General features: G+C 35.7%; 1 protein-coding gene across 2 annotated transcripts in view; it reads right to left on the bottom strand.

Moving 5' to 3' along the window:
* Positions 1–27864, bottom strand: part of GLRA3 (glycine receptor alpha 3) — a 198818-nt gene that overhangs the window by 36683 nt on the left and 134271 nt on the right. For both annotated transcript variants that reach the window (XM_040470106.1, XM_040470115.1), the window contains exons 6-7: positions 9059–9196; positions 1569–1783 (exon numbers count right to left, since the gene is read on the bottom strand). In XM_040470106.1, coding sequence (XP_040326040.1) covers positions 1569–1783; positions 9059–9196 — 353 coding nt within the window. The remainder of the gene's footprint in view (positions 1–1568; positions 1784–9058; positions 9197–27864) is intronic.

Below are 27864 nucleotides of genomic sequence, written 5' to 3'. Positions count from 1 at the left end.
TGAATGTGCTTTCATTTTTGTTTAGCTCATGAAGAAAATCAATGAGTAAACTGGCAATTTCCTTTACAAATTGACTATAAGACTTCAACTATTTTAATCAGAGCCCTTGAGACATTTATACCTATATAAATAATCATTGAGACTTATTAACTTAATCTTATAAGCAGACTTATAATTTTCACTTGAACAATATTTTATAAAGCACTAGTTGATGTGAATCATTTTGAAAATTCAATTAACTGTCAATAAAAGTAGACTTTATTTTGAAAGACAACCATTAAATTTTATCTAGGCAGTGTGAGCATTGTTAAATGTCAAGTTCTTCCTATATGAAGTAACATTTTAGTGATAAAACGTCCTGCCATCAGCTTTTATTTATTTAGGCATTTTAATCTAATAAATTGAATCATACAATGTGATTCAGTAAGAGTTAAGGAAGCCGTGACCGTAGATTTATAATTTGCTTGGCATTGCAGATAGATAGCATCAAATGCACAAGAAAAGCTACTATATTCTATTACATCTCTATGATCGTAATGAAAATAATAGTGAAGCTTGTTGGAAGCTAGACAGGATTACTTAATTTAGATACTAGAAATTTTTCTTAGAAGTCATTTAGGAGAGGAAAATAATTTTCTATTGCTATTTTGCTAAATGGATTAAAAAAGCTTCCTATGTTTTATTTCAGCATATGTTGTAAAAGGAAATATTGGGTTCTTTTATAAACTTCATAGAGAGAACAGTTTATTTTAATTCTGGCAGCTCAGCATGGACTAAAATCATATTAGATAAGCTTTCCTTTTTATTGACCTATGGCAACTTAAAAGCCAGAGGAGAAAAAAAAAACCCACAAAAATAATAAATGCTACATATAGCACTATGGGTGCCCTCATACAATACTTGTAGGAGTAACTGCCGTGGATTTTTCTTGAGATACATTTGGCAATACGTATCAATACGTACAGCTATTAGTACAGTGAATCCAGTTCTAAGAATTTATACTAAGGAAAAGTGCAAAGTATATGTAAAGCCATACACACACACACACACATATACATATACATACACATACATACCACACACACATACATATTCATGAATATAATGTTCATCATATTAAAGTTCATTATTGTGTCAGTCCTAATAGTAAGCATATTACTATAGCAGCACATCCATGCAATGGAGTATTGGGCCACCATGTAAAGTTACTGTGTAGATTTAACTTACACACATGTTTTATAGATCTCTAAATGTTTAAAAATCTATAGATTAAAAAATTCCACAATGTATAAGAGTGTTACTGATATTTAAATAACTGGCGATTATAACACAACTGCAAAGGAAGATATCATTGGTTTACAGAAATCTTCCTCATCTATTTCTGTGATTTACAAGTTTTTTTCCTTGGTTATGTATTACCTTAAAAATTAGTAATCAATACTACATCCTGTTGAAAAAGAAATGACGAAAGCTGGCAATTGTATCTATGTGAATTTTCTAATGTAAAAATATTTTCTATCTACAAATATTTGTGCAAATGTATGTGTATGTCCATTTAGCACACTTACCTTTGGTAAGGACGCTCGAGATCCTGAACTCTGTGTGGTCATAGTCAGAACAGTAGTTATTCCCAAGGCTACCCTGGCTGGAGCAGCATCCATATTGATCCAGAACGAAACCCAGGATAGAATCACGATCAGGAGACTGGGAATGTACATCTGGATCAGATAGTATCCCATTTGTCGTTCAAGATGGAATCGCACTTCTATACATGTAAATTTGCCTAGTTGGTTGCAAAATAAATGCAGCAATTGGTAAAAATAGGTCTTTGTACGGTATCAAATGTCACATTTTTTTTTTATATTCTGTCCTAAAATTTTCCATGACAGTGAGAAGGGATTCTAAATCATATATGCAAATTGGTTTCTGAAAATATAGTTTTCTTCTTGTTCTGTAAGCATCTGGAAGTAACATAAGAGTATACTTACCAGGAAATAGTTTGTAATCTTATTACTTCACATTTGATTAGCACTTCCTACTTTGAAAGTACTCAAACATCTATTATTTCACTTGATTCTAGCAATTGTTTCTGAGATAATACAGGAGAAGTGTGTGTCTATTACATAAAAACCTTCTTTACTCATTGATGGGTCTGTTTAGTACTTATTTAGAGCCAGGTGCTATTTGGTCCAGAGGCCTTTACATTTACTTTAAAGTAAGTGTTAACGGAAAAATTCAGTTGAAGATAAATACTTCCTTAAATGTAATTTATATAAATTATGCATTAATAATTTGGAAACTATTAATGCAAAGAAGAGCAAAACATGTTATTTTCCATCAATAAATTTGAGCATAATTTAAAAACACACTAAAATAACCTGAGATATATTTGCTCTATATATTTACGACATGTGTCTCTATTATGGTAAGTAACTAATAGAGGAATTAATTATGTCTTAGTTAACCATTTTGTTGTTATCTCTGCTTACCCTTGGACTATAGTTCTTAGTGCTATTACCATGTTATCTTTCCCTAAAATAACTGTTTATCTGAATAACCAAATTCTTGGTTTTATTAAGGTCAGTGAGTTAACACGCTGACCTTTTTTTAAGTGACATTCTCTGATCCAGTTGTGAAAGAGAATCACAGAGCATATCCAAGAAAATAAGTTTCAGTGCAAAATTTCTAGAAATGTGGCTTGAGCCACTTGCTACTGTGATGCATGGGACAGTCGCTAGATGAAAGGATGGATGAGATTTCAGAGCTTAAAATCCCTAACAAAGTTTCAGAAACTCTGGGGAAGTTAGATTCCACTCTTTAGTGTTTAGTGATCAGAAACATACATGCAAGCTATCTATGTTCCTTTCATCAATTTATCAACTACATACAGAATGCCTAGAAATTCTTGAAATATATAAAAATAAATTTAGATTTTTAAGATTATATTAAAACATATGGGCTCTGTGCTGACAGCTTAGAGCCTGGAGTCTACTTCGGATTCTGTGTCTCCCTCTCTCTCTACCCCTCCCCCACTTGCGCTCTGTCTCTTGCAGAAATAAACATAAAAAAAATTAAGATTATATTAAAAGATAAAGAGTTAAATAATGAAATAGGGTAAGAATAACAGACATTTTCTTGTTATCACTATTAATAATCCAAGTAATCTCATGATATAATTAATAATAAATTAATTGATAATAAATAAAAACATACACATGTATACCACATGTGTATGTGTGGTTCTAGAGAGAAAAATGAACAAGTTATACAAATTCTGATATAAGCACTGGAGCTTCTTTAAGTACATTTATATTTTGACTATCATTTTATTTTATTATTAGTTACTTAATTATTTTACTTTTAAGGCTTAAATTTTATTTCTTGTAAGTGATTCAAAATTTATTTTGATTGATTCATTTTTTTAGTTACAAAGTAAAAAACAATGCATTCTAGTCTCAATTTTTCTTCAAAAAAAAAAAAAAAACCCTAGAGAAAATGTAAAGAATCATTGCAATTCAATGATAAAAAGGCAAATAATCCAATATAAAAATGGGCACAAGGTTGACTATTTTATGGCAGTTGAACTTTTTATTTGGGTTGTCTTTAATTTGCAATTAAAATATCCTGGCTGAGATGGATCAAACAAAAAAGTTATTAAAAGCAGGTATTAAAGAGAGGATATTGCTACTTGGAGAAATTAAAAGGATTATAAAAATTACTAGGAATAACTGTATACCAACAAGCAATGAAATGTACAAATATATAGAATGACATATTACTGAAACTGATTCAAGAAGAAATAGAAATCTGAATAGGCCTATAAAAAGTAGAGGTTGAATTAGTCATTTTAAAACTTCACACAAGGGAAAACTAAAGACCAGAAAGCTTCACTGGTGAATTCTGTTAAACATTTAAAGACAAATGAATAACAATCCTACATAAACTCTTCCAGGAAATAGACAGAAGGGAATACTTCCTAATTCATTCAATGAGGTGAGTATTACCCTGATAGAAAAACCAGATAAAGACATCCCAGGAAAAAAACGTATACAGCCAATATCTCTTATGAATATAAATGCAAGAAAACCAGAAAAATACTAGCAAACCGAATCTAGCAACATATGAAAAGAGCTATACACCGTAACCAACTACAATTATGGAATGAAAGCAAGTTGGCTTAGCCTTAAAGTCAATGTAATACACTATATTAATAGAACAAAAACCAAAACTAAATGATCATCTCAACAGAAGTAAAACTTTGTGAAAGATCCAACAGTCTTTCATAACAAACACAACAAACTAGAAACAGAAGGGAATTTCCTCAACCTGATAAAAGGCTTCTATGAAAAACTTACAGCTAATACCATACTTAATGGTGAAAAGCTGAGTGCTTTCCTACTAAATTCTGGAACAAGGCAAGAATCTCTTCTCTTGCCACATCTATTAAGCATTGTAGTGAGAGGTTCTAGCCACGATAATTAGGCCAACAATTAAGAAAAAGGCATTCAGATTGAAAAGGAAGTACTAAAAGTATCTCTATAAGCAGGAGATATTACCTTGCATGTGGGAAATCCTAGAGAATTCACTAAAAATCTAGTTGAACTGCTGAGTTCAACAAGGTTATAAGATATACTATCACTATACAAAAATCAGTTGTGTTTCTCAACACTAGCAATAAACAATAAAAAATCAAATTAAAAAAAAACAATTCCATCTATAATAGAACCACATAAAATAAAATACTAATAAGTAAATTTAATGAAAGAAGTGCAAGGCTTCCACACTAAAGAAATACAAAACATAGCTGAACAAAATTAAAGAAAATTGGAACAAATGGAAAGTCATTCTGTAGTCATTAATTAAAACAGTAAATATGGCTAAATCAAAATACTTCCCAAGTTGCTCTACAAATTCATTTCAATCTCTCTCAAAATATCAACTGCCTTTATGCAGAAATTTACAAGCTGATTCTAAAATTAGTATGGAAATGCAAGGGACCTAGAATAACCAACCAATACAGCCTTCAGGGGAAAAAAGAACAAATTTGGAGGACTCACATTTCCCCATTTCAAGGCTTGCTACAAATCTACAATAATTACAAAACATGGTCATCTCATATAGATATGCAGATCACTGGAACAGAGCTGAAGTCCAGAAATGATCATTTATGGTCAACTGATTTTCAGCAAAGGACTAAAGCTATTCTATAGCGAAATATCAGTCTTTTCAATAGATGTACTGGGAGAACTTTGTGTTCACATGCAAAAGAATGAACATCTACCCCATCTCATACTATTCAAAATGGATCATAGACCTATATGCAAATTCTAAAACTACAAAATTCTTAGAAGAAGGCATGAGGTAAATCTTTATAGCCTTGGGTTAAGCAATATTTTTTTTTAAATACAATACCAAAATCACAAGAAATAAAAGAAAAAAAAGTGATAAATTTGGCTTCGTCAAAATTAAAGGTTTTGGGGCTTCAAATGACACAATTAAGAAAGTGAAAAGACAATCTACTGACTGGGAAAAAGCATATGTAAGTCAATACTAAAAAAGAGAAATAACTGAATCAGAAAATAGGTAAGAAAATTGAATAAACATCTTTTTCCAAAGAAAATATGCAAATATCAATAAGCACATGAAAAGGGGACCCAGGATGGCTCGGTCTATTAAGTGCTTAAGTGTCAGATTTCAGCTCAGGTCACAATCTCAGGTTCATGAGTTCAAGTCCCACCACATAGGGTTCTGGGATGACAGCACAGAGCCTGCTTTGGATCCTCTTCCTCTCTCTCTGCCCCTCCCTTGCTCTCTCTCTCTCTCTCTCTCTCTCTCTCTCTCAAAAATAAATAAACATTCAAAAAAAGCACATGCAAAGATTTTCATCATTACCCATTAAAGAAATGTAAATCAAAACCACAATGAGACATTGTTTCACCCACTAAAATGGCTATAATAAAAGAGATGAACAATAACTAGGGTTGGTTAGGATGTGGAGAAACTGGAACCTTCACTGATTGATGGAAGGGTTGTAAAATGGTGTGAATACTTTGAAAAACAGACTGGCAGTTCTTTAAAATGTTAAACATAGATTTACCACATGATCCAACTTTCCACTCCTAATTATATACCCAAGAGATATGACATAGATCCACCCCAAAATATGTATATGAGTGTTCATAAGTGGCTCATAAGTTGGAAACACTCCCAATGTCTACCAACTGGTGAATGAATAAAAAAAAAAAAAATGAGGTATATCCATATAATAGAGTACTATTTGGGAATAAAAAGGAATGAAGTATGGAATATGCTACCATGGGGATGAATCTCAAAAACATTCTTCTAAGTGAAAAAAGACCATCACAAAGACCACATATGATTCCATTTATATAAAACATCCAGAAAATATAAAGCTATAGAGACAGAAAGTTGACTACTGATTACCTAGGGCTGCTGGATGGGAAGGAGTGCTAATGGTTATGAGGTTTTTTTTTTTAGGTGATAAAATATTCTGAGATATGGTGATGGTCACACACCTCTGTAAATATACTAAAAATCACTGAGCTGTGTTCCTTAAACAAATGAATTTTATAGTACCTCAATTATATCTCAATTGAGTTATTGCATTGTTTTAAATGTTTATTTATTTATTTTGAAAGAGAGAGAAAGAGTGCAAAAGTGCAAGTGAGAGAGGGGCAAAGAGAGGGAGAGAGAGTGATTCCCAAGCGGGTTCCACACTGTCAGTGCAGAGGCCACAGGGCTCTGTCTCACCAACAGTGAGATCATGACCTGATCTGAAATCAAGAGTCAGATGCTTAACCAACTGAGAGCCACCCAGGAGCCCCTCAATAGAGTTGTTTAAAAAAACAATTCCTTTGTTACAACATGAACAAGGTCTGAGGATCTAGATAACATGGCAACTAGAGTTGATAACACTGCTGTATAATTGAAATTTGCTAGGAGAGTAGAATGTAAATATTTTCACATACACAAAAGGTAAGTATGTGAAGAGATGGGTGTATTAACTAACTTGATAGGGGAAATCCTTTAACAGTGTATACATATATTAAAGCAGCATGCTGTACGCTGATTAACCTATTATTTTATGTCAATTATACCTCAACACAACTGGAGGGGAAAAAAAAGCCTGCTTGCCGATACAGAGCTAAAGGGAAAGTTTCCTGTTTAGAGTAAATCTGCCCCTCCCAGGAAAAGATTGTAATATTCTCACATGTACAGACAAATTCTCCACGTTCAAATCCACTTTTTATTTACTATTTTACTCAACAAATACTTGTTGAGTATCTTCATACTTCAGCAGACTGAGGAAACACAGAAATAGACTATATATAATCCTTGGCTTTAAAAACTTTTGATAATGAAGGAAACAATACATAAGTAAGCATAGAAATTAAAGATAAAATTTTAGGCAGTGAAAGCAGTAAGTGGAAGGGGGCATTTGGGCATTTAGCATATGCTTGTTATGGAGTCATTTGAGCAGTCCGGAACTATGTGAGAGTATTGAGTTTGGGACAATTTGGGGAAACAGTATGTTTGTGTGTGTAGAAGAATGTACGTAGAGAAGTATGCACGTAAGTATAGAAGAGCATGTACAGAAGGAAGAGCAAATACAAAGGACCCAAAGCAGGAATCGGTGGGTGTACGTAAGAAAGCAAGCCACTGTGGCCAACTCATAGAGTAAGGGGAGACGTAGAAGAGAGTCTTGGGGAGACCCCAAGTTTGTGGCATTTTGTTACAGCAGCCCTAGGAAACCAGTCCACCAGCTTATACCAACTCTAGTAGCTTCTTAGCATCTCTCTAAAATTTGCTTGTCACTGTGACCGCCCCTGGAGAGTTGAGCCAGGACCCTGGTATTGACCTGCTTGCCCTTTATCTTTGGGTTGAGATCTTAACCTTGAACTCCCCATTAAATTAAATATCAGCCTCATCCCTGGGCTAAGAAAACAGCAGTGACTTTTTCACCAGGTACTATGAATTGATTAAAGAGATAAAAGAGATTGAAGACCTTGTGGAGTGAAAGGTCAGGTCACAGTACTGGCAATCGATGGGCCAAAGAGGAATCATAGTTACTGTAAGGAAATAATAGGAGCAGCAGCTGATGCCAGTGGGAGGCTGTGGACTAACCGCACTGAAGTGATGACTCACTTGTGGGTGGTTTAACAGAATTTGTAGGAATAGTTTAGGCAGCAAGAATAAATATTATGGGAATAGTCCGTACTGATTGAGAGAAGAGAACAGATCTCATGAATGTGCAAATATATCAATCCTTGGTGTTAAAAACAAAATCTTGGGTCGCCTGGGTGGCTCAGTTGCTTGGGTATCCGACTTCCGCTCAGGTCATGATCTCCCGGTTCCTGAGTTCCAGCCCCGTGTGGGAGTCTGTGCTGACAGCTCAGAGCCTGGAGCCTGCTTCAGATTCTGTGTGTGTCTCTCTCTCTCTCTGCCTCTCCCCTGCTCACACACACACTCTCTCTCTCTCTCTCAAAAATAAATAAATATTTAAAAAATTTAAAGTTAAAAACATATATCTATCCTCAAAGGCAAAAGGCTGCTGTGTCAGTGTAAGTAGTAGGTGCTTAGGTAACAGTAACTTGAAATGCATAAAACTGTAGCCAAAAGAGAGGTTTAGGCAAATGAAGCTTTAAAAAAAAAAAAAAAAAGCAATTTCTTTCATTTTGTCATCAAACACAACGTATATTGTCCAAGAAGAGCTAGAAAGTACATTTTATTGTTCACATAGAAATTAAAGGAACTTTTTTTTTTTTTGAAACATCGTTTAGACCGAACTATGGGCTTTTTGCAAAAGAAAAAAATAGATATAATTGAGCATTTCTTTGATCCTATATGAATCAGTTATATAACAACATGCATTGAGTTGAAGTATTCGTAAATTTCACATGCATTTGTTTTCTGCTGTCACTATGAAAAATACTGAGCTATAAATAGTTAAAATAATTAATCTACCACTATAATTAAGAAATATTGAACATCATAAAACCAGAAGTCACAAGCATAATAAAGAATGCTCAAACCCTACCTGTGTTGTAATGTTTAGTGCAGTATCGTAAATCTTTCTCTTCTTTCAGCAGAAACTGGGGCAAAGTGAGTCCTTCGGCCACTTGTACAGGCGCCTCATCTTGCCATTCAAAAATGAGATCATTCATTGTGTACCCAACTAGGTAAAACATAATAAACATATTAATAGCATAAAAGTGCATTCAAAGAAATAAAATTAAAAAAACCAAAAAACTTGTACATTTCACATAAGGTGGGAAGACCAGTGTCATCTTAACTCGATAGACTGACAGTTTCATCTCACCAAAGTCTGTTGAAATCTATTCTCATAGAATACTCACCAAATAATGTGAGAAAACATAGTAGGTTAATAAAAACCATGACATGGCATATAGAAACTTCAAAGGACATGCATATCCATTGTTTCCTTGGAATGGGCCACAACAGAATTATTACAACAGTTAATTTTGGTTCCACTCCATTAGATATCTCCTCACCTCTCAAAGTACTCAGGACTCTTTCAACAAAAACTGAAATTGTTACTGATTAGGAAAAGGCCTAAACTGTAATATCTATGGGGGAAAATATCAAGGCTTATATCTTTCTTTTTCTCTCTCTCTCTCTCTTTTTTCTTTCTTTCTTTCTTTCTTTCTTTCTTTCTTTCTTTCTTTCTTTCTCTTCCTCTTTCTTTCTTTCTTTCTTTCTTTCTTTCTTTCTTTCTTTCTTTCTTTCATTTATTTATCTTCAGAAAGAGCGAGCAAGAGAGAAATACAGAGGAAAACACGAGATGGGAAGTGACAGAGAGAAAGGGAGAGAGAGAATCCCAAGCAGGCTCTGAACATTGTCAGTGCAGAGCCCGACATGGGGCTCAAACTCATGAACCATGAGATCATGACCTGGGCCAAGATCAAGAGTCGGATGCTTAGGCGACTGAGCCACCCAGGCACCACAAGCCTTCTAGCTTTCTTGATTTAATCATTAACTATTTTAGTTGATGGCATTTGCTTCTACATTCCAAATCCCAAAATGAACAAAATGGTGTTTTAAATATAAATGCCAGCTATTCAGAGAAACTCAGAGTACAAAGAAAATCCATGTGAGACAGTTTGTGGAGGAGGAAACTCTTGCACATACTATCGGTGAATTCAGGACAGAATTAACCAATATATTTTGTAATAAGTCAGCATCTTTTAGTAAATGAAAAATTCATATTTATATAGGAGTGGCACCTAAGAAAAGAAGGATTTCATCTTCCCCCTGTTCTGAATGAGAAGCTGCTGAAACATACACTTAAAGACAAAAAGTGAATGGAGCTTTTGGAGGAAGACTGCTACCATGGAGGTAGAGAGAGGACATAGGATCTGGCTTCTGAGCTAAGTCAAGTGGGCGATAAAGGAAGCAGGAGCTCTAAATCCATGAACCAGCAAGCAAGGGAAATTGTCCCAAACAAGCTATCCTGGAAATGAGCTGGTGTTGTAGGGAAGAGGCTGTTGAATGATTAGGAACAACTGGTATGGAGCAGATTTGGCTGGACAGAGCAATGTGTACGGAAGGGAACTGATCATCCTCCCTTCTCCCACAATACCTGGAAAAGAACCTTCTGGAAAGAGCAGAATCTGGAGTCAGAGGTTCAACTGCACGCACCTAACCCTTGGGCATATCTAGTAGAATATACTCCACTGGTGGTGGGGATGGTAGTACTGAGAGCATCATTGATTAGAGATAGGATCTCTCTGGACTTTGCGGGAGTCTGCTGTCGAAGTTTTAGCACAGTGTCATCAGTGTGATGGCTCCTTATGGAGCGAGAACTATTTGCTAGCTGTTGGAAAGTCACCTAGAGTGAAGGTGCATGTCTGAATTCTGGTTTCAGAGCAGATATGGGAACCTACAGGGCTACGCTTGATTTGCTTTAACTGTAATACATTTCACTGAACCTCACAATTAATGATTTGGTTACTAGTGATTAAAAGGCTCTTCCTTATATTCATAAGCCCTCTGATATATCCATTATAAATACCATTTTACCCAGAGAGAAAATACATGCAATTTCTTAAAGATCAAAGGTAATAAAACAGGGGTGGCTGGGTGGCTCAGTCGGTTAAGAATCTGACTCTTGAATTCCCCTCTGGTCATGCATGATCTCGAGGCTTGTGAGATAGAGCCCCATTTGGGGCTCTGTGCTGATAGCACGGAGCCTGCTTGGGATTCTCTCTCTCCTATCTCTCTGCCCATCCCTCCTTGCATGCTTTCTCTCTCACAGTAAATTTTAAAAAAAGACATTAAAAAAAGATATTAATACAGGCACCACTGCTTATCTGCTTCCAGGTAAGACATGTGCCATATTCTCCCATACCTGCAATGACTAAGACAAAATATGTGAGATTCCATCCCAATTTAGACAGACCAATGGAGAAACTTCATTTTGTTTTTACATTCTAAGTTTTTCTTGGGGTCTTCTGTGAAAAGAAACGAGCTCTCTGAGATTTCCTCAAAGCAAGCTGTAGTCTCTAATGCCATTTATAGGCAGAATTTTTAGCTTCCTTATGTTAGACAATTGCCCACACAAAGTGACTTAGGTATGGGAAACTCATAATCAAAATATGCTAGCTCTTTATGGTCCCTAAAATATCTGCTTGAAACCAGAAAGATAACAGTCGGATGGCATGGATGGGGGTAATTCTTTTGTTCTGAGAAATTTACTCGGAAGTCCAAGGAAGATAACTAAATGGTAATTTTGTCTCAATAAACCTTCAAATGTGACTTAAAAAAAAAATCAATACTCTTTTCCACAGTTCAAAGTGTTGTAACATTCTTAGGCTCTTGTTTGGGAGATCTTGATATAAGCTTGAGAATGTTAAGGAGAATAGGATTGACTAATGAGATCAAGGTGGTGAGGTGAATTGCCTTGTATCATAATGAACTTCACAACAAGAAATACTCTATTCAGGGAACAGAGACATTAACCCTAATTTCAGCCAACAATCCCATATGGTAGCTGCAGTGAAACATGTGCACAAATGGTTCAATGCAACCAAACGTTCAAGTATTTACCGAGCACCAACTGTGTGTCAGACATCCTCCTAGGCTGCAGGGATGGTGAGGTGTTATCACAGGGTAGAACGTAAATGGCAGGGGAGAGGTACAGAGTGCTGAGTGCATTCAGAAGGGGGATCTATGATAGCCACTTAGGCCTCGTTTGAGTTGGACCTTGAAAAAAAGACGAGCTTCATATAAGGAATGTGAGAAAAAATAAGGCCCTCAGGCACAGAGAATGGTGTAATTAGTTGAGGGAAACTGCAAACTCCCAGGGTTTGTAATAGAAATAGAAATAGCTTCGTTTGTTCTAGAGCCAGTTTGCACGAAGGCGATATGGAATGAAAAGATAAATTACTGTAAGAGAGTGTGCATTTTAACTTCCAGGTTGAGAGCTTTGATTTTTTAACATTCCCTGTGGGCAATGATGAACAATTGGAATCTCATGAGCGGAGGAGTGATATGACAAAAACTAGGCTGTAGGAACATTAGCAAGATCCATTCATGAGTTTCTCAAGGTTCCCATAATTATGAGAAGACATTCACCTTTTTCCTTGTGTTGACATTCGCTGGATCGGATGGTGAAGAAACAATGGAGGGTAAAACTTCTGGTACTTTAGCATAATTAAAGACAATGGCAACAAACTACCTGCGTGGCTATTGTGTTCTTAATGCCACATCTTGTAGTGTAGTACTAACAATGCTAATTCTAAAGAGGGTCTACCATCCTTGATGAAGCAGTAACAATGATCATTTTATGACATTTTGACTCTTATGTAAAAGCCCTTTTAATATCCTGTGTGTTAAAATGTTAAGTACCTAGAAAGTACTTCAGCTGCATACTGTGTTATGATGGTTCTTCTAAGGAAGAGTACCGGGGTGACTGATCAGCCAGTTACACCAGTTGTGTTTGTGTGTGTGTGTGTGTGTGTGTGTGTGAAACATCATTTTTACCTGAAAAAAAAAAAGGCTGGTAAACTATAGTTATTATTTATGGCAAACCATTTTCTCAAAACCGAAGGAAGTGAGTCTATCATATTGAGGGAAATAGCTGAGAGTATTTGTCATCAATGATAGATGTTGAACTTTCAAGTCAAAATTGGACTCTTGGAAAAATTGTTTACGCGATACTTAAAGACATTTAAAGTTCGAGACTTAAAGTTCGAGAGAGAGATAGAGAGTGGTGGGCAAGGGGCAGAGAGAGGTGGGGGAGGAGAGAATCCAAGCAGGCTCCACACTGTCAGCATGGAGCCTGACTCAGGGCTGGACTCACAAACCGTGAAATCATGACCGAGTGGAAATCAAAAGTCAAACGCTTAAACTACTGAGCCACCCAGGCATCTTTGTTGTTTTAAAGGGCTGAGTAGTGTTTCATTGTATGTATATACTACTTTTCTTTTTTTATCCATTCATCTGTCAATGGATATTTACATTATTTCCACTTCTTGGCTATTGTGAATAGTACTACAATAAACATAGTGGTGTTAATATTTTTTTTGAGATCCTGATTTTAATTCTTTTGGAAAAAAAACCATAGAAGTAGAATTACTGGATCGTATGGTTCCTATTTTCAATTTTTGCTACAACACGGATGAACCTTGAGGATATTATGCTAGGTGCAATAAGCTAGTCACAGAATAACAAATACTGCATGATTTCATTTATATGAGGTATATAAAATAGTCAAATCAATTGAATAAAAGAGTGAAATAGGGACTGAGGGTGAAGGGAAAATGAAAATTACTAATCCACCAGCCTGAAGTTTTAGTCAAGCAAGCTGAATAAGTTCTAGAGATCTGCTGTGCACCATTGTACCTGCAGTCAACAATAATATATCCTTAAAAATTTAAGAGAACAGAACTCATGCTAAGTGTTCTTGCCACAATAAAATAAATTTTTAAAAAGTCGTTTGCATTCTTGAGATGGCAAAGAAAAAAAACCTCTCATTCTTTTCCAATGGTTCTTAAGGAATATAAGTCAGAGATAATATTTCAGCAGCTTGTTTTGTCAACATTGGGGATTAATTAAAAATATATTTAGGGAAAAATAAGTTGAGGCAACTTCGAAGTTTCAGGTCTAAGTAACTGAAAGGTAGCTATGCCACAGTCTTTATATTTCATGTCATTAGAGTAGCCTTCTCTGACCATCTTATAAAATACTTTTCTTCCAAACAGTCTGTTCACTTTTCCCACAGAACTTATCTCTACTTGGCATTGTATATATGCATCAAGTTTTTAGTATTTTTCTACCTAGCCTCCAAGAACTGAAACTTCATAAAAGCTGAGATTATTCCATTTTGGTTACGGGCATATTTTTAAGTACCTAAAATAGTATATGGCATATATATCTGGAATTTGAATATTTAAATCAGAAATAGATAAGGGAGGAGGTAGGGGAGGGTGTGTGTGTGTGTGTGTGTGTGTGTGTGTGTGTGTTTGTATTTTATTTTTGTATTTTATTTTAGACAGAGAGAGCATGTGAGAGGGAGAGAGGGTCAGAGGGAGAGAGAGAAAATCTCAAGCAGGCTCCACACTCAGAGCAGAACCCCATGTGGGATTCGATCATACTATCCCAGGATCATGACCTGAGCCAATATCCAGAGTTGGATGCTCAATCAACTGAGCCACCCGGGTGCCCCTATGTGTGTACTTGTATATGAAGAGCTTATTTTGGGGTACCTTGAGTTTAAGATGCCAGCAGAAGATGCAGGTGTTGATGGTCATAAGTCTGAACATTGACTTATATGTTGAAAATAGTTGAAATCATTCACATATGTTCTGAAAATGAGGTCAAGATCAAAGATAAAGGTTTGAAAGTCACCTTCCTATGGATGATGATATTAAAATTACACATCTTGGTTTGCCAAGACAGCCCTATAGTACTTGTTTTTTTCCTCATATCCTCTCTGGCTTAGCATTTGTTCTAGATTTTTCATTTTAAAATTGTATTTATTTATTTTATTTTATAGGGACAGAGAGAGTGCGATTGGGGGAGAGGGGCAGAGGGAGAGAGAGAATCTTAAGCAGGCTCCACACTGAGTATGGAGGACTTGATCATACAAATCTGAGATCATGACTGAGACAAAATCAAGAGTCAGATGCTTAACTGACTGAACCACCCATGTGCCCCAAGATTTTTCATTTTTAGATTAGGTATTATTAGTCATTGTTTTAAAATACATCATTGTTGCTTCAATTTTACTTCTAGATTCTCCCATGGCATAAGAGTATGAGACTATTTTAATAGTTTCACATTAAATTAAATTTGTACAGCAGCAAACATCCGGAATGGTCCATCTGTCTTTATTGAATCCTCCCTGTAATGAAGAAACTACCATCTTCCTTTCAGAGGATGCTGACTCCTGAATTGAGTAGGGGCAGAGTGTGTAAATTTCCCCCTCTGCTGCCCACTTGGTGTACAAACCTGTGACATCTGTAAGGTGGGTTAAAGTATCCAAGTGTCATGGATATAAGTTACAAAACTATAAGTGAAAGCTGAGCAGTGAATGCTTTGAAACCTACAAACATTTCTTTATTTCATTATTTGGCAACACTCTTACATTTCACAATAAATCCTTTTAGCAGAATGGGCTAAAAGAAATGAAAGTTGAATATTCATTGAAAAATCAAGCAACAAATTTCTATTTTACAAGAAAGTTGATGATGAATGTGTAACATAAATAAAACATTGTCTATATCTAACATTCACAAAAGCTCTGTCCACATAAAAGCCACAGGAACACAGAGCTAAAAACTCATCAGCACCTACTTCAAAAGATACAGTCCTTTCAAGAACACTGCCCAAAGATGATCATTTGATATGTGCATTTGTAGGGAAAGCATTTACATATTACATTATAGAAACCAAGTCTTTATTTATATCAAACTGCTGCTTTTCTGAATTAATTTGACTCTTTTTTCATTTTAATTTTTCCTGGAGAAGTGCATGATGGGAAATTTGCAAGCAATGAAATGATGTGAGGCTTGTTTCAGTATCATTTCCTATTTTAAAGAGAAAATTGGTTAAATCACTTTTAAATTAATTTTTAAATCTAATTCTGTAATCAAAGTAAAGCTTTTGGAATTACATTTGTTGAAGATGAGCTATGTAATGTCACTGTAAATTCCATTGAGAAGTCTCTCTTAAATTCACTTAAAAAGTTCAACATTGAAAATAAATGTCACTTGCTTGTGATAGAGCTGAATAAAATCTCTGTTGGAATTCATCACAGTTGTAAAAAAGCCAGTAAGTCACAGGGATAAAAGGTACAGCATAAGGAATACTGTCAATGGAATTGTAATAGTGTTGTGCGGTAAGACACGTTAGTTGCACTTAAGGTGAGCACAGCATAACTTAAAAGAAAAAAAAAGAAATCTGTGGAGCTGCAGCGTTTTTGGAATTAGTTATGATGCATATATGATTTATTTTATATCCATAAACTTTTACACTCTATCAATGAAAGAGTAGCAGTAGTCATTAACATTTATGACTTCTTTATTGGAACAGAGCACCTGAACTATATTTCCTTGTATCTGACAAAGCTGATGTAGAATTAAAAATTACATTTGATTATGGCACAACAAGCCTTCTCTATTTACTGCTTGTTATCTGGGAAATTTTTAAGAAGTATGAACATTTGAAGAAGTATTTTGTAAATCATCGTGTATGTTCTGCAATTGTATTGAACTTTTGATAAATACGTTCTCTAAATTTTGGTTGCCGTTGTTTAAGATCAGTCGGAAATATTTAATCAAATTATTTTAAGAATGGAACACTAAAATTTTGCATTTTGAAGCTTTTAGAAATGGTAATTATAAAAATAAAATTTCTATGCAGGAATACCTTGAGATTAATCCCTATAATGTAAAGGAAAAAATAATAAAATCTTAAATGACATGCACTATTTTTTTATTGGAATTTGATAGCTGTGTTTTGGAATGGGAAGATTATAATGATAGACTGCTTGTTTTTAATTGGATAACTTATATTGAAATGGAAATGGAATTGAGAAGACATGTACACCCAAATCTAAATTAGACAAAAAATTAAAAAAGATTCCTAAGTAGAAACAATTAATTTGACTGAGTTTTGTCCTAAAGAACATATTTATTGATAAAAACCCCTCTTATTCAAGACAAAGACAATATCTATAAAAATAAATGGCTTAAATAGTTACATATATCAATATAAAATACATAAAATCAAGCTCTGACTTTATCAAGTATTGTAGCTACCTCAACTATAGAGAATATTATTTCATTGAAATCATTATATTATATGGCAAGGTCAACTGATAGTGTTAACACTTTCAAATTTAATACCAAAATTGCAACTTTAAAGAGAATTCCAATTATTTTGGTTTTCTCTTTAATATATATATACTTATATATATGTTATACATTTATATATATAATAAATATACATAATATATAAATGCATATATTTATTTAGAAAGGACATACTTTATTAATTATTACTATTATTATTTTGAGAGGGAGAGAGGGCACCAGCACAAGTGGAGGCAGGGCAGAGGGAGCAAGAGAGCAAATCTCAAGCAGGCTCCATGCAGAGCCAGAGGTAGGTCTCCATCCTCAGACCCTGAGATCATGACCTGAACAGAATCAAGAGTCTGACGCTCAACTGATGGAGCCACCTAGGCACCTCAGAAAAGATAGATTTTAAAAAGAAATAGTTTAGGACTATTTAATTGACCCATTAACATTCTAAAAAACCTGTCAGTTAATAAATAGATCTTATAAAATACAATAATTTCAATATCTGTGGTGCCTTTCCTTTAGTCTTTTACGTGTCCCCATTTTAAGAAGTTATAGGTTACCCTGATAATAGGGAGGAGCTTTAGCGCCCTGATGGCAATGAGAAGAAATGAGTGGAAGACCACATGAACCGACGTCATTTCGCCACTTTCAACCCTTTCTACCCTCCACTTCAGGATGTTTCACCATGGCTCTGCGGGGCTGTACCTTCACATCCAATAAAATCTGAGGCTGGTAAAATCCATTTCTCTTGGCACCATCATACTTTGATGTTTTCCTTTGTTGCGGGGATACAACGTTTCGGCCATACCTTCCAATCAGTTCTTATCTTCATTTACTCAGCCTTCAGGCTTTGTTCTAAAATCTTTTTGTTCCCTCAAACAATATGATATGGAAGCTACTTTGGTATAAACCTCATGGTGGGTCAGTTGGAAATTGAGATTCCCATGGTGGGTCAGCTATATTACACGTTCATGAAACATTTATAACCGTACACATAGCCTGTGTGTGTATATGCACACACACACACACACACACACACACACAGTGAAAGAAGAGGGGTCACGACAAAACTGGTTAACGCTAGTAAGAAAGGATTGTTCAGTTGAGGCTAAAACATGTTTTTGTTTTTCAGTCTCTTTTGTTCAAATTTCCCAGTATAAACGTGCTGGTTTTGAAGACATCATTCAGATGTATTATGTTATCATTAAAAAAAAAAATCAAATAACCTTTGGTTATTTAAAAAACAGTTCAAAAGACTACAGGAAAATAAAAGAAAAAGGATATTGTTTAATACCTTATAGTAGTATGTAAAAGAAATATTTATTCAAAGGGAAGGTATGACTGACAATATATTTAAGCTGAAATCCGTTTTGAGAGTTATAAATAAACTATAGATGCACGTTCAGTTTTAAGTGACCTAGAATCACATTTGGCCCAGCTTTCTCAGTCAAATAAAGGAGAGAGAGAGACTGAGATTTCTCGTTTTGACACAGCTTGCAAACGCTGATGTGCTTAACTAGCAGCTGGAATTTAAAAAACAAGAGGAAGAAAATGCTCACTCTTGGCACATGTTTGCTGATTATTGCCAGGAGGAATATTACTCAAGTAAATTTTATTGACTTGACAAGGAACAACTGCTATGTCAAAATGTATTTAACTAAAACATTTTTATTTATAATGTGTGCATTATTTCGAATAATCTTACTGTTAACCAGGTTGTTAGATGTGGTTTCGTTTAAGTTATAGGCCTGCTAAATTATCTTAATAATTACACTTTCTCTAAGACTCTCTGGTAAACTAACCTATAACAATTACTCTACTAGTATTTTGGCTACTAAAACTAGATTTAAAAAGAACTAATGCTTGTTATAAATTTGTGAGCTGTTAATTCACAGAAGTTTGCTCTGTCCACTTGATAGTTGTGTGACTGTGGGAAAGTCACTTTACCTTTCTAAACCTTCATTTGCTGATTTGTACAATAAAAAAATAATAAAACCTATCTCATTAAGTTGCACTTAGGATTAAATCAAATAATATATGTAAAGGATAATACAACCACTGTGATGTCACCTTTTTGTAAGACACAACTACACCATCTTTTTTTTTTTATTGTCATGTGTTTAGAATATCTGATAATCAACAAAGTCAAATTAGACAGATGAGGACAGACTGAGACAGAATAGTCATGGTGTTAAAAGGGTGCAATAATGTTTAAGTGGGGAGTAATTTTATGAGTAGCTAGTTCATCAATGAATATTTTTGTCTCAGGGAAAACTTGCTTTCTAACTAACATTGTAACTGTAGAGGCTTCAGTAATAAATACTCGGAAAAACAAGAACCATCTGTATCTCTAACTAGCCAGGCAAAAGGCATAGAATTATTTTGAAAAATATCCACACTTTTAAATTATGAAAGAGCTTGAAAACAGTAGAGATCATTAGGAAATAATTGTGAGAAATCTTCACCAAAGTCCTTAAATAGTCTCCAGAGTAACCAATCTGCATCATATCAGATGTGGTTTTGAAATGAATCTGCAAACTAAATAACAAAAACTTCCCATCTGTCTTTAGATCTTTCCATCCAAAAACCCCATTAAAGCGTATTTTGAAAGTTTCTTACAATTTGTGTCTAATTTTTTTTAAGTTGACCTTAAGAATATCTTTTCCTATAGTTTTAGGGATTTAGGCTGTTCCTTGTGGAAAAGGGCCCTTTCCTCCCTGAATTATTTCCTTGTATTTTCTTTTCTAACCTGAGTAATTAAAATTTCTTTAGCTTTCTCACACTGGTGAGGTTTTCCTGTTTGGTTGCCAACATTCGTCTTTAGATAGGAAATCAGGAATTAGATCTTTTATTGATATAGTGACAGATTATATACACCATGTCATCTTTGGCTTTTATAAAAAATGAAGCTTTATTACGAGTCTAGGAAATTATTACTCAATATTCTACAAAGATTAAAAATATCCTCCATCCCTTCCTTTGCCTGGGAAACCTGTCAATTTCGAAATTTTCTTTATGGTATAAATCAAAGGCTGAAAATTAAATCTTTCATTTTGGTCTCACCCCTATTCCCGCACATCAATTTCTACTGTCAATCCCTCAGGGGCACAGTCTAAGTCATAATATGGCTGTGTTTCCTTCCCTCACAGATTAGCTATTTGTGAAGCAAACAGACAAAATGCATTTATAAATAAAACTGTGATATCAATAAAAATTTGTCTTTTGAAGAGATAGCTTTGTGTTTTATTTCCTACAGCCAATTAAAAAAAGAAAGGATTAGGGGCGCCTGGGTGGCTCAGTCTGTTAAGCATCCAACTTTGGCTCAGGTCATGATCTTGCAGTTCAGAAGTTCAAGCCCTGCGTCGAACTTGGAACCTAAAGGCATCCTTAGAGATATATTATTGGTTCTGTTCCAGACCACTGTGATAAAGCAAATATTGCAATAAAGCTAGTCAAATCATTTTTTGGCTTCCCAGTGCATATAAAAGTTATGTGTATACTATACTATAGCCTATTAAGTGGGCAATAGCATTAAGTCTAAAAAAACACACTGTACCTACCTTAATTTAAAATTATTTTATTATTAAAAAATGCTAACCATCATCTGAGCTTTCAATGAGTCATAAACTTTTTTGCTGGTGCAGGGTCTTACCTTGACACTGATGGCTGCTGAGTGGTCAGGGTGCTGGCTGTTGAGGACTGGGGGGGCTGTGTCAATTTCTTAAAATAAGGCAACAATGAAGTTTGCTGCATCGGCAGACTACTTTTCACCAATGATTTCTCTGTGGCATGTGATGCTGTTAGACAGCATTTTACCCACCCCCCAACCTCCTTTCAACCCGGGGGCCGGGGGGGCTCCTGGGTGGCTCAGTGGGTGTAGTGTCTGACTCTTGATTTCAACTCAACTCATGATCTCACGGTTTGTGAGACTGAGCCCTGAATCAGGCTCTCTGCTGACCACACGGAGCCTGCTTGGGATTCTGTCTCCCTCGCTCTCTGTCTCTTCCTTGCTTGTACTTGCTCTCTCTCTCTTTCAAAAATAAATAAACTAGGGGCGCCTGGGTGGCTCAGTCGGTTAAGCGGCTGACTTCAGCTCAGGTCACGATCTCACAGTCCGTGAGTTTGAGCCCCGCGTCGGGCTCTGTGCTGACAGCTCAGAGCCTGGAGCCTGTTTCAGATTCTGTGTCTCCCTCTCTCTCTCTGACCCTCCCCCGTTCATACTCTGTCTCTCTATGTCTCAAAAATAAATAAACGTTAAAAAAAAAAATTGGGGCGCCTGGGTGGCGCAGTCGGTTAAACGTCCGACTTCAGCCAGGTCACGATCTCGCGGTCCGTGAGTTCGAGCCCCGCGTCGGCTCTGGGCTGATGGCTCGGAGCCTGGAGCCTGTTTCCGATTCTGTGTCTCCCTCTCTCTCTGCCCCTCCCCCGTTCATGCTCTGTCTCTCTCTGTCCCAAAAATAAATAAACGTTGAAAAAAAACATTAAAAAAAATTAAAAATAAATAAATAAATAAACAACAACAACAACAACAACAACAACAACAACAACAAAACCTGGAGTCAATCCTCTCAAACCCTCCTGCTGTTTTATTGACTAAATTTATGTAATACTCTCAATCCTTTGTTGTCATTTCAACAATCTTTACAGCATCTTCACCAAAAGTAGATTCCATCTTAAGAGACCACTTTCTTCGTTCATCCATAAGAAAGAGTTCCTCACCTTTTCAAGTTTGATCATGAGCTTGCAGCAAATCAGCCCCATCTTCAGGCTCCACTTCTAATTCTAGTTCTCTTGCTTCTCTACCACTTCTGCAGTGACTTCCCTCTCTGAGGTCTTGAGCCCTTCAAAATTTTCCATGAGGGTTGGAATCAACTTCTTCCAAACTCCTGTTCATATTGATATTTCCACCTCTTCCCATGGATCACAAATGTTCTTAATGGCACCTAGAATGGTATATCCTTTCTAGGTTTATAATTTACTTTGCCCAGATCCATCAGAGGAATCACTAAGTATGGCAGCTATAGTGTTACAAAATGTGTTTATTAAAAATAAGACTTGAAAATTAAATTACTCCTTGATCCATGGGCTGCAGAATGCATGTCATGTTTGCAGACTTGAAAACAACATTAATTTCACTGTCCATCTCCCACAGAGCTCTTGGGTGACCAAGTGCATTGTCAATAAGCAGTCCTGTTTGGAAGCAAATCTTTTTTTCTGAGCAGTAGGTCTCAACAGTGGGCTTAAAATATTCAGTAAACCATGCTGTAGACAGATGTGCTGTCATCCAGGCTTTGTTGTTCCATTTAGAGCACAGGCAGAGTAGATTTAGCATAATTCGTAAGGGCCCTGGGATTTTTGGAGTGGTCAATGAGCATTGACTTCAACTTAAAATCACCAGCTAACTTTGCCCCTAACAAGAGAGTCAGCCTGTCTTTTGAAGCTTTGAAGCCCGGCACTAATTTCTCTTTTCTAGTTAGGAAAATCCTAGATGGCATCTTCTTTCGATAAGTGGCTGTTTCCTCTACATGAAAAATCTGTTATTTAGTGTAGCCACCTTCATTAATTGTCTGAGCTAGATCGTCTAGATAACATGCCGCAGCTTCTACATCAGTTCTTGCTGCTTGACTTTGCGCTTTGATGTGATAGAAATAGCTTCCTTCCTTAAATTTCCTGAACCAAACTCTGCTAGCTTCAAACTTTTCTTTTTTAGCTTCCTCACCTCTCCCAGCCTTCACAGCATTGCAGAGAGTTAGGGCCTTCCTCTGGAACACCTTTTGGGTTAAGGGAATGTGGTAGCTGGTTTGATCTTCTATCCAGACCATTCAAACGTTGTCCACATCAGCAGTAAAGCAATTTTGCCTTCTTATCATTTGTGTTCACTGGACTAGCACTCTTGAATGCCTTCAAACTTTTTCCTTGTTATTGGCTAATGGGCCATTCCAACTTGGCTAATTGGCATAAGATCCCTAACTTTCAGCTTATCTCAGCTTTTGACATGCCTTCCTCACTAACCTTAATCACTTCTAGCTTTGATTTAAAGTGAGAGATATGTGGGGGCACCTGGGTGACTCAGGCAATTAAATGTCCAACTCTTGATTTCAGCTCAGGTCATGATCTCATGGTTCCTGAGTTTGAGTACAGAACCTGCTTGGGATATTCTCTCTGTCTCTCTCTCTCTCTCTCTCTCTCTCTCTCTCTCTCTCTTTCTCTCTCTCAAAAAAAAAAAAACTTTTAAATAAATACAGTGAGAGATCTATGAATTTCTCCTTCATCTGAACACTAAAAGGCCACTGTAGAGTTATGATGGCCTAATTTCATTATGTCTCAGAACATAAGGAGGCCCAAGGAGAGGGAGAGAGATGGGGCGATGGCTGCTCAGTGGGGCAGTCAAAACACATACATTTATTGACTGAGTTCGCTGTCTTATATGGGTGTGACTCGTGGAGCCCCAAAACAATTACACTAGTAACATCAAAGATCACTGATCACAGATCACTGTAAAAAACATAGTAATAATGAAAAAGTTTGAAATATTGTGAGAATTATCAAAATACGATCCAGAACCCAAAGTGAGCAAATGCTGTTGGAAAAATGGTGTTGAGGGACTTGCCTGATGCAGGCTGTCACAAACCTTCCACTTGTAAAACACACGTAATGTCTGCGAAGCACGATCAAGTACAAGCGCAATAAAATGAAGTGTGCCTGTATACATGGGGCACCATTCTTTCCTTTGGCTTCGGAGGAATTCTCAGTGATGAGATTCAGCTTTCTAGGTCACTCTAAGGATAAAGTTCAGTTTTACTGTGGTTAGTTCATGTTGATTTTAAATGGCAGCAGAATGAATCACTATGATAAACACCATTTGAATTGCAGCTAAGACATTTCTATTTATAGTTAAATATTGAAAAAAGGTAATTTTGGTTTTCTATTTTTTCTTGAAGTTCAGCGCGAGTGCTACATGAAGGTATGTTCCATGAATAGAATAAGAATATTTGAAAAACAATCTCTAGGAAACACATGTTAAAATGTTACAAAGAGTTTTCAGTGACTTTCTCTGTTTTACCTTTTCTGTTCGTCCTCTAATTTTCATTAAACTCAATGATGCTATCTTCTTTTCCTCTCTTTTGCGCTTTCTTTCTTTCTTTCTTTCTTTCTTCCTTTCATGTTTATTTTTGAGAGAGAACAAGGGTGTGCAAGTGGGGGAGAGAGAGAAAGAGGGGCAGGGCACACGATCTGAAGTGGGCCCCAGGACGACTGCAGAGAGCCTGATGTGGAGCCTGAACTCAGGAACTGCAAAGATCGTCAACCCACTGAGCCATCCAAGTGCCCCCTTTGCTCTTTATTTTTAAGACTACCTTCAGGAATCTCGTTTATCTTCACGTCTCCAAGCAATATTGCCAATCTTATTTCTCTATAATTTTCACAACCATTTCTTATTCAGGCTGCATTCCAAAACATCCAGGAATCTAAAATAAATTTCTGGTGAAGTTATGTATTTTTACAAGAAACACAGCATATTTAAGCAGAAGTCAGCTTCTGCACTATTTTCTTCATGAATCGACTCTTTTCTAACTCATGTAACTGAAGCAACACTTAATCCTTGTGATTAAAAGAAAACTTGAACCGTCTTTATGCTTAATTCTTTATGCAAGTCATTGAAAAAGTCCTCAAAATGTTCTGTTTTTCTCACTATTGTCTCAGGTCTTTGAATTTCTCGTTAATTTATGATGACCATTAGCTATCCGCAGGGTATGGATTTCTTTTCATTCTCTTTTTCAAATACAGCTTTTGCCTCAGGTTCTTTTCTAATGTCTGATCAGTAGATATGACTGGAAAAGATGGAGTGCTCAGGATTTTCTTGTATTGTTTCCAATCTAGTGGACCCACTATTATTTTCTTCTCTTCACCCTGCATCTCTTATATGCAATCTAATTTCTTTTTTTCTTTGAAGAGTTTCTCCTAGGTTCTTAGAGCTTTCAAAGCACCAGTTTTAGGTTTTTTTTCTGTGATTCTTTGAATGCTCTATTATTCCTTTTTCGTCTTCTTGAATAAAAGGCTTAGCTCCATGGTTGTTAGTACGAAGTTCTTTCTTTCTTTCTTTCTTTCTTTCTTTCTTTCTTTCTTTCTTTAATAAAAGATCCATTTTATTTTACAGGATTTTGAGCTCAACAATCTCCTTTATTTCTTTAAACAAAAAGTTACTTACTAAATGCTATCGGTTTCCAGATCTACCATTGCATAGTAATATGTAATAATTATTGGAATATAATTTATAGCAACTTTATATTGTAGTTAGTCATATTGCATTTTAGAGAGAGATCACAGTCCACCATGTGTTGACTTTTAGGAATTGATTAAAGCTTCCTTTGTGGCTTTTGTAATTGTAACATTTTTGTAAATGTTCTTGCATGCTAAAACAATGAGTTTCTCTTTATCTATCTTTAAATTACTTCTGTTCCCATATCTATACCTGTGCTTTCAAGTAAATTACTGATTTGTCTATTTTTTTAATTGTAGTTCTGCCTGCTTTTGCTTTATGTATTTGGAAGTCATATGGAATATGTTTTTATAATTATTACAGCTTCTTTATATATGATTTCTTTATCAACATGTTACTCAAGCATTTGTGTCCAATAATTTTTTTCTATACTTATTTTTTTCTGATATTGAAATTATTATCTGGGAATTTTTTAAGAAACATTTCTAGATACACATTTTTTCTGTCTTTTTTCCCAAAATTTTTTGCATAATGGTTTTAAAAAGTGTTTAGTTGACAACATATTGTTGGGTCTTAATATTTGTTAACATCTAGTTTGAGAATCCCTATTTTGCTATGTTAATTTAACCTTTGCATTTGTTTTAATTATGGTAGCACTGAAAGCTATTTTTGCTCTTTTTCTATGCTTCCTCTATACTATATTTTCATTTCTTTCATTTTTCTCCTTTCCCATTTTCTAGCTAATGAATCAGTATTTTTTAGTTCTGGCTTGAAAGTTATTTATTCCCTTTCATGCTCCCCTTGGCTTATACATTTATTTATTTATTTATTTATTTATTTATTTATCTCATCAGTTTCTATCACAGGACTTCTCTTCCCCAGGCCTCTTCCTGCCCACCTCTTTCCAGTAACTTGCTTCTCCGAATGCTAGGAATTGTGTGTCTCCCAGGATTTTAAATCCAAGTCATGAATATACACTTTTAGGGGTGTGAGGTCATTGCGAATTTAGACAAAATATACTTCTCTGAGTATTTTATTCACTTTCAGCACTGCTCTTCCCTTAGTCACTTTCCCTTTTGTGCTAACAGTATCCATGAACATATACTTATCATTTGTAGGAAGAACACCTCAACTGGTCCTCCAGGTCCTTAAAAACAGGGACTTTTGTGCTTTATGTATGTTGTGTTGTGTGGAATATGATACTTCATAGATATTTTCCAACTGACTCTTAGATGAATGAACATTGCTCAGGTCACTTAAGACCATCCTGACCAGTGACAGACATTATTGAACATTCATTGAATTTAAGAAATGTGGATCATTACAGACCTTTAAAACCTTTGCCTTTACTAAATGGGTAATGGTAATTAAGGAGGGCACTTGTGTTGAGCACTAGGTGTTACATGTAAGTGACAAATCACTAAATTCTACTTCTGAAACCAATAGAAAGATAGATACATAGATAAAATCACACTGAAGCTTTGGCAACCCCTCTACCTGACACCATACACAGAACTCAATCCAAGATTATTAAAACAAAACAACACACACACACACACACACACACACACACACACACACACACCCTTTGCCTTTGGGGCACCTGGGTGGCTTAGTCGGTTGAGCATCTGACTTCAGCTCAGGTCTCAGGTCATGATCTCACAGTTTGTGAGTTCAAGCCCCCACACTGGGATCAACTCTGTCAGACTGTCAGCACAGAGCCCATTTTGGATCCTCTGTCCCCCTCTCTCTGTCCCTCTCCCACTTGTGTTCTCCCACCCAAAAAATAAATATTAAAAAAAAAACCCTTTGCCTTTAAATTATGTGTCTTTTTTGCTCATTTCCTATGCCTCTCAACCCAATTTGCTTTCTTTTTCTCCTTTGCAGTCAGAATTCAATCAATAAAAGACACTAGTTTCCTTATAGCTCTTGCTTTCCAGCAGATTAACTTGTCACTTTAAACAGTTATTAAAATAAAAAAAAAAAGTGAGTGATCGCTCTAAAAGAGTTCATGAAAAGTATCTTGAAGGATTTGACTTCAGTAGCTTCTGCTTTGACAAGATTTTCTTAGCATCTGCTAAAGAAGTTTGATAAACAGTATCTCTGTTGTGAGCTTGATTAATGTTTAATAAGAGAGCAGGAAGTGTTTAATGACATGTGAGGCAAACTATTCGTTCCTGATAAAGGAAATACGAAACAAGAGGGAGGGGGCAGGAGGCTCTGTTTTCCCACTTAGAGTTTTTGATTGATTTGGAAATGTTCTGGGAAAAGCAGAAACAATGAAAGGTCCTGTTATGTCAG

Source organism: Herpailurus yagouaroundi, unplaced genomic scaffold (assembly GCF_014898765.1).
Source record: "Herpailurus yagouaroundi ecotype Mexico unplaced genomic scaffold, PumYag 28, whole genome shotgun sequence".
NCBI classification, from domain to species: domain Eukaryota; kingdom Metazoa; phylum Chordata; class Mammalia; order Carnivora; family Felidae; genus Herpailurus; species Herpailurus yagouaroundi.
Note: the sequence above shows the minus strand (reverse complement) of the source record. Positions and strands in the feature narration are given on the sequence as shown.